The 11,931-nt window shown below is 44.5% G+C and overlaps 1 protein-coding gene across 1 annotated transcript; it reads left to right on the forward strand.

The window, feature by feature from the left end:
* Positions 1 to 3,541: 3,541 nt before the first annotated feature.
* Positions 3,542 to 11,121, forward strand: FAM110C (family with sequence similarity 110 member C). Its single transcript, XM_014268535.3, has 2 exons — positions 3,542 to 4,879; positions 7,982 to 11,121. The coding sequence occupies exon 1, from the start codon at positions 3,739 to 3,741 to the stop codon at positions 4,837 to 4,839; it is 1,101 nt and encodes a 366-aa protein (XP_014124010.2). The 5' UTR covers positions 3,542 to 3,738; the 3' UTR covers positions 4,840 to 4,879; positions 7,982 to 11,121.
* The last annotated feature ends 810 nt before the right edge of the window (positions 11,122 to 11,931 follow it).

Genomic DNA, 11,931 nt, shown 5'->3' on the forward strand with positions numbered 1-11,931 from the left:
AAAATGTCCCCACTGGACAAATGTCCCCAGCTGTTTGGAAACTGTTCATTTCTGTGTTGTGGCTGCTTTACATGCCCCCAGTGCAGGAAACAGGACACTCAGTGGAAGTGATTCAGCCCCTGATGTGGGTGCAACGCCTGCACCCAGCACTGAGAGCTGCTGGGGGCACAAACCTCAGTCCTGCCTGGGACACAGCTGTGTCCCCAAATGGGAGTGTCCTATTTCTGTCAGGGCTTGAGCTCCCTTCCTCTTCTTCCTCTTTGCCTTTACCTCCCACTGCCACCGCTTCATTTCTGCCCTTTGACCACTACAAATCAGAGTGTCACTGACACTGGCAGTGGGATGGGAGCAGTGACAGCCATGACCTAAGCTGTGCACACACTGTACTGTTTGCTTGTAGTGCCAGTGTACCAGTCCTGTTTCTGACTTTTCTCTGGGTCAGACTCTAGCTGCGCTCTGAAAACATCCCTTATTAATAAAAACTCAGTGAGAAGTGGTTTTCCTTACCTCACATAAAATTCAACTCTTTGTGTTTTGTGACAATTTGAAATGCCAGCTGACTCAAAGGTGTTTTGCAGAACTCTCCTTCTGTGGGAAAACTCTTTGTGTCAGCTCAGGCTCAGTTGTGTGCAGGATTTGCCTCTCTTACCTTTGTCTAATGCATTGGTGCCAAAGGGAGACTGATGGCAGCTGACAGGCTGAGGGATGGGTGCTGCTGCACCCATTTTTATTTCCTTTTTATTATCTGCAAGCCTGTTCTGGGACAGGGGCAAAGGTGGTTTGCTTGGGAGTCTCATAGTACAGTCTCTTTCTCTCTGCTTTCCAGAAGGAAGAAATGCAATGCCTCCCTCTTCTTTAAACACTGTAAGAGTGTATCCATAAATATAAGAGCTAATTTCAAAAAATAGAAATATAAGCATTTCAAATTAGAAAATCATATTTTAAACTAAAATGCATTTGAGGTTTAAGATATGTGACCTAAATATATTTAAAATATCACTTAACTGTGCAGTTGCTATATTGCTAAAGGAAGACAGAATTTTGTTGCTTGCAATGTTTTCTAACCCTGGGAAGACTCTTCTTCCCCTTAAATGTTGTTGTCATCACCCAGGATTCTCAGGGAAAACTATCTCACATATCTGGAAAGTCAGCTGGAAATTGCTGTTGCAATTTTTCATGAGAAATTTCTTGTGACATGCACTTCATGGAAAATCAAAACTCACATCTACTTTTGTCAGTGAGACAAGGATGAAACTGGGTGAAAAAGGAAAATATTCCATCAAAAGTCTTTCAGGCATGCATTTAAAGATTTAAAGCCAAGTGCATTTTAAGAGAAAGGAATTTTTTTTTAATGTTTTAAACCTTTTTCTTCCATCAAATCCAATGTTTTAAAATTGGTTTTGTCTATCAACTCTAAACTCAAAGCTATTGTCCACTGAGAAAAACTACATAATATTGCTGGGAGTGAACGGACAGTTTTGATAAATAAATTAATTGTAGTTGTTTAATAAGACCCCTCTAATTGATACTTTTGTGTGTGTGTTCATTTTTATTATTATTTCAAGTAAATGCAAACAATTTTTTTTCGCAAGTTCTTAAGGCTTCTACAAGACACTAAAATATGGAACAAACACAAAATAAAATGCGTGGAGAAATGCGAGTATGTGTTATTACATTATTCAGTGCCATGGAACACTGAGGAAAATGTTGAAGGAAAAATTTAAAGCAGATTTGTCAATATGGGAATTAAACCTTAGTATTTCATTACTAAATTCATTATGTCTATCAGCTTATTGCTCAGAATAATTGTCAGAAGACATCAGCCTTCTCTATATCCCCAGCATCCCATGAAGCATTTCAATATGTAATGATATTAACTACACTCTTCCACATCTGTGTAGGAACCACTTTAACAAGGAAGAGTTCCCTAGTAATTAACTGTGCTTAAACTTTTATTATTGTCTCTCAGTTTTCAAGAATATTGATTTTAGGTAAGTTCTTATGTGAACCAGCTCTACTTGTATACCTGTAAAACAAACAAACAAACAAAACAGTTATTTCTCAAGGAACTGCACCCATTCTACATATCAACAAGAATTTCACTCAAAGTGACCTCAAGGAATGTTACAACTTCCAGTCATGATTTAGGCAAGTATCATATCTGGGATTCTTGCTGTGACCAGGCAGTTGTTTGTGTTATAGGGCTTCTGGAGTTCAGACCTACGTGTCTAGAAACAAAGATGATGTAAAATTAGGGGGAAACCAGCAGCAGAACCATGTTGGTAAGAGAATATTTCTGTTTTCTATGTTTCTAAGAAGGCCTTCACTGAAGAGCTAGCCCAAACTCTGACTCCAGGGCTGATGGTAACCTTTCTCTTGACACAGTCAGAACCTTGGTAGCAAAGTGGTGTACCCTGAAACTCCAACGAGGACAGGGAGGCTCATCTCGTCCTTTCTAAACTCGTTAGCTACAATTTAGTGACTGGGAAGATGAAGTATGAACCAATCACCACAAAAGCATTTTAGTATTCCACCAGAAGTAATAGACAAACTAAAACTAAACCAAACCAGTAAAAAATACGCATGAAAACACCTGCAGATATAAACTGGCTTTTGTTTTCTGTATTAGAACAAAAGTTATCTATAATTCAGTTATTCCAGTGCATCTCACATGAGATGACGAGTTAAAGTTGAACTGCCCCAGGTAGTTGACTTACAAGTCTAATTTTCGGGAGTTTACATTACAGCCTCGGGCTCTGTCCTGCCCGTTCAGATGTGCCAGCCCCAGATGGGAATTCTGCCCTGTGTTTCCGAAGGGCAAAGATTCGCGACACGCAGTTCGGAGTGATGCCATTCCACTGCACTTTACACGGGCACAGCAGCGGCCCAGGGACAGACGTGTCCCTGCTGCTGCCGCTGCCCGGCAAGGGCAGAATGCCGCCAGCACAGCTGGGGCACGGCTGGGGGCACATCTGGAGGCACGGCTGGGGGCACAGCTGGGGCAGGGCTGGGGCACAGCTGGGGGCACAGCTGGAGGCACATCTGGAGGCACGGCTGGGGGCACATCTGCGCTGCCCGCCCGGCGTGCCCGGACTCCGCTCTGCCGCTGTGCTCCAGAAGCCCGTCCCGTCCTTTCCCGAGCATTCCCAGGTTTGCCGCTGGAGCGCAGCCCGCGGGCAGTGCAACCCGCGGGGGGAACGCACCGCGTAAGGGCCGCGAAAGGAGCGGGGCCAGGTGGTGCCCCCAAGGGGACGATGCGCTGGGGTGTGCCGGGTCAGCCCTCAAGCAGCGCCCCGTTCCCAGGCTGCGGCCCGGGACAGGTTCTGAGGGGAGCCCTCAAACCCCCCCGAGTGCCCCGGGGTCGGAGCAGACACCCCGTCTCCAGAGCAGCGCCGAACTCCCGGAGCCCCGGCCGACCCAGCTCCGCGGGAGGCGGCGGGGACTGAGCCGCTGCCCCCCCAGGGCGGCTCCTGCCTCCTTCCCTTCCCTCCCTCCCTCCGTCCGTCCCCGCCTTCCTGCCGGCCGGGATTGGCTGTGCCTGCCGGCGGGCGGGCGGGACACGGGGCGCCCCGACGGAGCGGCGAGCGTGGCCCTGGGAGCGCGGCGCCGCCGTCTGCGCGCCCGGGCTGTCCTACACCGCGATTTTCCTTTTTTTTCCTTTTTTAAATTTTTTAAAACATTTTCTTATCCCACTTCCCTCGTGGGACTGGAAGCAGGATCCGCGTCCCTGAAATTGCTATGCCAGCTGAACTCTCCCGGGCCGTGGGAATGCACGCCATCTCCGACCTGCACTCCTCCCTCCCCCTGCGGCTCCTCAACAAGGGGCCCGAGTACCTCCGCAGGCAGCTGGAGGCCGGCAAGCCGGGCAGGAAAAGTGCCGTGGAGAGACTGGCCGCCGACAAGGCCAAGTACGTAAAGAGCCAGCAGGTCATCGGCAGCAGGCAGGACCCCGTCATCGCGCTCAGCTCAGCCTCGGAGAGCAGCAGCGAGACCTGCTCCGTGGAGAGCAGGGCGGCGAGCCGGGAGCCGGGCAGGGGCAGGGGCGCGGGCGCGAAGCCCCGGGAGCCGGGCACGGCCGGGGGCTCCTGCCGGGCCCCCCTGCAGCACGGCCCCCCCATCGCCAGGCGCAGCACCAAGAGGCAGATGCGGCCCGATTCCCTGGTGATCTACCGCCAGAAATGTGAGCTCGGCAGGGGTCAAAGCCAGGACAGCTCGCGGGGGAATTTGGTGAGGAGGATCTTCAATGGGTCCATAAAGGAGAAGCAGTTGGCTTCCCCTGCGTTGCCCAGAGTCATGGAGGACATCGCCGCCACCGAGAGCAGCGAGCCTGTCTCAGCAAAAGATGGTGACCGTGAGCCAAGCGACCATGGAGCGGTGCAGACTATCCCTGTGAGCACTGAAGGGGCAGGGGTATGTACAAAAGAGCATGAGAGACCCTCGAAACTGAGTACACCTCCTGAAGAGATCAAGGAGGTGAAGAGGAGAGGTCTCCATCGCTCCCAGTCAGACATCAGCTCTCGCTACTCCAAGTCCTTCGCTGAGTTTGAAACATTTTTCAAGTACTGTGGCCTGGAGCAGGAGGTCATTGAGGACCTTGGGCGAGAGAACTTCTCTGTGGTGTCTGACAATGTCTCCTTCAAGGTGCGCAGCATCAGCGTGGCCACCTCGGAGAGCGAGTTCACTCGGCACAGCGGGGACGAGGGGCTGCTGGAGGACGAGCTCACGGAGCAGGTCCCCAGCAGCACCTCCGTGATTGAGCGCAACGCTCGGATAATCAAGTGGTTGTACACGTGTAAGAAAGCCAAGGAGAGCAATAAGGTGATCCAGGAACTGGCGTGATGCCTTCATCCAGCTTGCGTTGGAGCCTGGTGAGCTCAAGGTGTGTGCAGACCCTCGCCCTGGCAATTTGCGTTTCTCTTTCGTTTTTAGAGAGCTGTTAACTTCTCGTGGTTTGTATTAGTGTTTTCAGGAAGGGCTGAAGGAAAATGTGTTTTGTTTACCGCATGTTCCAGGTATGGCTTTTTTTGCAAAGCAGAAATGTGTGTTATTACAAAAACCAAAATACAAACAAGTAAATGTTTGCAGCTTGCCAGGTTTAGACCAGACCCCCCACAGGAAATTAGATAGTCGGTGTCTGTGAAGGATGCCTGCACTTTGCTGATTCCTGCTTTGCAAATATCTTATTTCTTCTAATTTCTGCTAGATTAAATGCTAGGAGAATGCCTTAAAATATATTCAACCTTTAGCTACAGTTATTTGGATAACAGACTGAAGAGTCTACTACTAATTAGGAGTACCCTGTTATTTATACTGTACTGCTGAAACTATTACTCATCAGGAGTGCACTGTATTTACACTACACTGCTACAGTTTTTTCCCCTTTATTTCAGTCTCTCTTCTTCTCCTTACATATAGGCACCCCCAAGTATCAGAAAACCAAAACTGAATCAGTGCCCTGCTATGAATCTTATTTCCTCTGTGGCTTCCTGTTGGGACTCTAAAAGTTTGTTCCAGGTGACCTCATAGCATTTCACAGAGTTTGGGTGTTCTCTGCAGTGGGTTTTGTTGTGCGGTTTGGTTCTGGTAGCTGGGAGTGGGTTGTGGGTTTGCCTTGGTCAGAGGGGTGCTCCAGTGTTTTAAGTCAAAGACAGTTAACACAAAAGTGTGGATCTAGGCTTAGAAATCAATTACTTCACAGACAGAAGCATAACAAATTTAGCTCTGGCAAAAGCCAGTGTCCTGGGTTTAATAAAAGCGGTGTTTATTTTGTGGATGAGAAGAGAACTATATTCATGGAGCCTGTGGTGTTGATAATCCATGAGATAGGAGTTTTTCTTCTTCCAGTACATAAAGCCCCTAGGATAACTACCACAGCTTACCGTGTGGTATTTAAAAGTTTCATGAGTAGGTCTTGATATGAAGGATTACATGTATATTTTCTGACAGTTGGTAATTGGTGCATGAGAAGAACATAATTTGGTGTAGATACAGCTGTTGATAGAGCACATGGGCCCAAGAATGTGGAGAATTGTAGTGCTTGAGCCTCATTCCTATGTGGATGTGAGGCTGTCACTCTAAATTCCTTTAATCCATATAAGACAAAAATCCATTTACTTGAAACTGATTTTAATGATGTGAAATTGGGTTCATCTTTAGAATTAGAATTTTTCTCAAAAGTCTGTTTTCTTTCTGCAAGAGGAGGAAGACAGGGAGAGAGTCATTTTACAAAAACTTTTCAAGGCTGTGCTGATAAAAATGTTCTCAGGTATGCTGCTGACAGCTTGAAAGGAGTGTTGTTATGTAACAAATCCTTTCCCAAATAATTTTAGAGAGAAGAAAGAGAGAACTAATTATGTCTCCTTGCTCATCCTTCTGTGATAAAAGGCCAGGGAGATAGACAAAACAAAATGAGGAAGGTGGTGGTTTTGTGAAGCTGCTTGCAGCTGCCAGCCTCACTGAACAAGAGGATGGGAAGCAGATTCCAGCAAGCACGAACCACACAAGAAAAACAACCAAATAAAAGCCTGTTTGCTCTGGAATGCCCCTGGTGAGGGTAAGGTCCAGGTCAGCACCACAGAGCTGGCCCCAGAGGGAGCAGCTGGTCCTTTCCCCATCCATGTGCCAAGCGTGTCCAGTGCTGCAGCTGAGGCAGGAGATGCTGCTGGAGCATGCAGCCTGCACAGGAGGTGCTGCACCATGGCAAAGGCAAGGGTGGGAAGTACCAGGAGCTGAACCAGTGCAACCTCACATGAGCTTGGTCAATGGATTTTTATTTTTACCATGTAAGAGAAAATTGTGGTACACAACCTAACAAGGTGGTGATAAGATCTCAATGAAAAAAACATCAAGTTTATTCCAGTTAGGATCCTATGTTCATTCTGCAATAACTTTAATTACTCTGGTAGCAATTCCTTTGACATCCTAGGAAAGACTAATTCAGAGGGTCCTTATTTATAAACCTAATTTTAAGAGTATTCGGGCTAACTCTCAACTGTTGGATCTCATCTGTTAGGTAGTTTCTGAAAACTGAGAACATACTTATCATTTAGGCCACAGAAGTGGGAAGTTCAGAAAGGTCAGCTAAAGATACCTGTTCACTGCACCCAGGATAAAGGACAAGGGTCATCAAAAGTTACCATAAGTTAAATACTGCATTACTGGACAGAATTTAAGGAGAGAGTTGTTTATCATCATGTGATTGCAAGATGAGTCTTGTAGTTCTGGTCTAAATTTTCATTCAGTTCTACACCTTGACAATACAGCATCAGGTCAGATACCTGTATGTTTTCACAGTATCCAAGTGTTTGGCTCTGTTTAGCTTAGTTATTAAAGGGCAGTGGCCTGCTATTCTCTGCTGGGAAGCAATGTACTTTTCCTGGTGTTCCCAGGCACATCCTTAGAAGTTCCTGGTTTGCTACAGAGGCTTGAAAATTGTGGCATTTTCCTTGGACAATGAGGCAGAAACTTTAGTTCTGCAATCCCAACATTCCTTATGTATAAAGCACCTTTCAAGAACTGCAGAGCTTTTATGGGCCAGTGATCATTCCATTCATATTTTATGTTCTCTGTTTAATTTTTCATGAGCTCTCTGGGACCTGATGGAGCACCATGTAAATAAAATAGCTGGTTGAAGGATCAGGTTCTTTAGCACGTTTCATCAGAGAGATGATTGCAGAGTGTGGAAAACTGAGGTCCTTACCAAGATAGTCATTGCAGTTCCTCTCACTGTCAGTTCTGCTTGATTCCAGGAAGAGGGTTCGTTCATTCTGCATCCTCCTTCCTGAGCTGAATCAAGATTATTCAGCCTTGAGTTTCTCCTCATTCTTAAATGGGTGGGCATTATTCAAGTGGAAATCTCCAGGGAGGGTAATTTACTATGTTGGCAGTAGCCACAGGCAGCTGAATAAAAGCTTTAGAGTATCACCTTAAGCTTGTCTGATGTGATAAATAACAAATGACACTGTTTTTCTTCTTTCTTCAGAATTGGAAGAAATGACTTGGAAGTTGAACAAAACCAGATGCAGGAAGAAACTGTTCCCTCATCTGGCTTATGCGTACTTTGTACAAGTTTAGTATTTTGTTGTTGTTTCCTACCTTCACCCCCATCCCGTGGAAGTCTCACTCTTGTCAAGCCCAAGGATGTCCAAGGCTGCAATGAAAAGTGGAGATTGTGAACTGTGCCCCAGCAAGACAGCAGGAAACAAAATCCCCTGGAAAATTGAAGCGTGGCAGCAGTTGCCATCTGCAATAGTATTCAGTCAGCTCACTGCCTCAGGATGTCATTCCAGATGTGACAGAAGGTCTGTTGTGTGCACCCATCTCTTTCCAGCAATGAATTTGTCAACAGGGATGGGGGGACAAAGTGGGAATGAAGTGGCAATGACCTCTGGGTCGGGTGTTCCCTTGCAGACAGACTCCACCTGGATGTCCAAAGGCTCTGCCTTACCAGAGCTTTTGATCAGAGCTCATCCTGACATCATTCACCATCATTTGCTTGGCTGGTGAGGACTCACTGTGGTGGCCTATTCTGAAATACTTGGCAAACATGTGAGCTAAATCCCTGCCAAACCTCTTTCCTTGAGAGCATGCAAGCCAAGTCAGTGTACCTTGTATCCATCTAGTTTGCTCTTGCTGGGTTGTCACACAGTTTGCTCAGCCATGGGGAAAGAATAGCACCAAATACTTCCAGGAAACAGGTATTGAGGGAGGTTCTGCATTGTTTCTGCCTTGCAGAACAGTACAGCTTGTTTGCAATATGTGCCTGAGTCTGACATGGCACACATGGCAAGGTTTGGCAGTCGTGGTGTAACACCTTTGGTTTTAGGCAGTGAGCAGGCTGCTACAGCATGGCCCAGCATAGGGAGCTATGCCAGGCTGTGTTGGGCCACACTTCCCCAGTGTGGGTCTGCACTAGGGCTGTGCAGGGCAGGAGGGCATGTTAGGGCACCGCCAGGCCAGGGAATGTCCTGATGGCACCCAGTGCAGACAACACCTCACTCAGTGTCATCAGTAAAATGCTTCATTTGGGCTGCCTGAGCTAAACATGTTTTAAAAGGTGATACTTGGATCATTAGTGTAGTGAATGAGGCCTCTGCAGTAACTCATGGAATTTGCTGGCTATGCATCAAACATCCCAATTTGTCATTGCTTGCTAGAAAATCAAAGCATTTCTGGATGGACATTGCAAACCACAAAACAATAAAAAAAATAAAAAAAAAAAAAAAAAGCCAAAGCCACTTTCCCTTTCATTTGCAGTGATACCCATCTGTGAAAGCTGCCTGACTGGCACAATGTTGACTTCAGTTGTTGGTCCTGCAGAAGTTAAAAACTTACTTTGAGTTACCATGGTTGTGGAAGAGTTGTCCTTGAGGAGCTCATCGACATCAGCTAAATATCATCTGAGTTGCACTTCCATGGGTTTGAATGTGCTTGTCAGTCCTTGGATGGTTAGTTCTCAATTACAGCACCAGTTTGGAAATGCAATGTCTTCTGTTTCTAGTGTTAGGTGCTAAGGCCTACGTGTCTGAAGTTCTTAAGATAACTAGATAACCATTCCAGTAAAAATAATTGTGGAACCACTTTTCAGCTGGAGAAAACAAAGTAGTTTGTGTGAGTTCCTTCAAACTTGGAGAGAAGGTAGCATATGTGGATATTTTCTTACATAACGAAATCTCCATATATATTTGTTACATTATTATGAAAGGATGATTCTCAGAAAACGTCAAGATGCTGCTAGTATGATAAGATTTATACACTGAAGATGCAGGTTTTTAAGGATCACAGTCTAGGTTTATTAGTCAGGAGCATAATCTGATGTATTTGTTCTGTTCATGCTCCCAGCAAGATGCTGTACCACATATATATTTATATATCAGAGCTAAGGAATGCTTTTTTTCAAAAACATGGATTACTGTACATAGTTCAGAGTGCAGGAAAAATCTTTTGAGTTACAATCCAGTGCCCTGCCACAGGAGAAGAGAATTAATTTGTTTTGTTTCCAAGGAAAATTTTTGTTTCATTTTCTAACTTCTATTTGTTGTTCCTCTGTCCATTGAGCAGCTTTCAAAAGCTAAGATGAAAGATGTATTACTCATGAGTTTTCAATATTAGGAAGGAATATGTTTAATTTGCTTGAAAATACTGAACATCAGCCTTTCTGAAAATCGATGAGGGTTGTATGGCAGAGGCTAGTGAAATCAGAATTGGACCCATTCTGAATACTTTTTTAATCCCTCTTTTTGTTTTTATGGATAGTTCAATAGGGTTCAGGTGACTTTCCACACTGATGTGGCAAAATTTCTCTGGCTTTGTTCAAACTCTGTGGGAATCCCAAGCACTCCCATTTATTTCAGAGGTGATGTGGACCTGGATCTTTTCCTGTTAAGCTGTAGATTTCCTTTATTTAATAATACCTTCTGGGGAAGCTAATAATTGTCATTTCCTATATGTCAGAACAAAAATAGATGACAGCTTTCTTTCCCCATACATTTTGGGAATGGCTAATTCAGTGGTTTTTCCAAGTGATGAGAGCTCTGGTGTTCATTCCACTCCTGTTACTGTTACATGTAGAGGGTTTTCCTTTCTTCTGCTGGGCCTTTCAGTTCTTTCAACAAGAACTTGCTAATCCTAGCCACTACCTATCTTTTTCTCAAAAAGAAAAGATTTTTTCTTTAGTATTTGGGATGGGTGGAATTTCCCAGCTTTGGTGTTAAACTGGAAAAGTGGGCTGTTGCAGTTGGAACAGAAGTTTTAGCAATGGAGCTGATTTTTCAATAGTCTAGGGAGCCTAAAATGGCAGCTGATGACAAAGGCTAGCCATAAATTGAATTATTTTGTTTGACTAGAACCATGTAAACAAAATAGTCAAATGGGATGCAAGTGTACAGAACAAATTGCTGTTTACACCCAGGTGTTTCATGGTTCTCCAGTGCTGTGACAAGGGGCAATGTCTGCAGCTGTGGCATAACGGGAGAAAGGTACAAAGTCTGGGGTTTATGGTCTGGAATATGGAGATAAGAGTGAAATCTTTGCAATATATTGTAAATATTACTGTACAGAAATCTATAAGAAATACAGATTTTATATATATATATATATATATATATATATATATATATATATATAACTTTTCAAAGGGATATAAGCGTACATGTTTTATTAAATCAGCTGAGTATTACATTGGTGGGGATTAAGCAGAAACTTTCTTCTGGAGCAGGTTGTCCTGCCATTGCCTCCTGTGAAGTTTCTTGGATCTGCTTTTGAATCCTTCGGAATAGTGGTTGGATCTGATAGGGATGTTTCACCATTGTTATGCTTATATTCCTGTGAAAAAAACTATGTGCTTTTGAATGCATACAAATAAAACTACCACTCTGAGAGGTAATGTTTGTTTATTTAGACTATACTTTTATTTTGCTGTATCCATTAAAGTGCTATTATTTTAAAGCTGGAATCTCATTAGGGAAATAATTTCTCTCTGAATGAGGCTGATACTTGACTGTGAACATCTCAAAGTGCAGTACATCCCTGAGCCATGCTCTCAAAGAGATAACTAGTGGCTCTCAATATCAGTAAATTTGAATTATATGAGGCTAAGGCTGTTCTACAATATTATAATTTTTTTTTTTTATTTCAGAACATGGCTGAAAAGATAAAGTTTATTTCTGAAGGGTACTATTTTTTTCCAAATGTGGTGTTCTGTTTGGTCATGGTCACTGTCAAAAGCTACGATGTCCTGCGGGCAACGTCACACGCATCTCAGCCAGTGTCCAAAGTGGGAGGGAGTTTGAAGTTCTGCTTGGAGAATATATTATCTCCAGAATCTTATAAAAAACTTGTTTGACTTAACTTTCCCTAGGAAGAATTCAGTATATTATGCTAAATCTCTGTTTATTTATTTCATGAAGAAAGGAGCAGAAATAACGGTTGGAT

Source organism: Zonotrichia albicollis, chromosome 3, assembly GCF_047830755.1.
Source record: "Zonotrichia albicollis isolate bZonAlb1 chromosome 3, bZonAlb1.hap1, whole genome shotgun sequence".
Lineage (NCBI taxonomy): Eukaryota > Metazoa > Chordata > Aves > Passeriformes > Passerellidae > Zonotrichia > Zonotrichia albicollis.

What these genes read in the sequence shown, in the direction of transcription:
- FAM110C (XM_014268535.3), top strand. Translation starts at nt 3,739, where the DNA reads ATGCCAGCTGAACTCTCCCGGGCCGTGGGAATGCACGCCATCTCCGAC.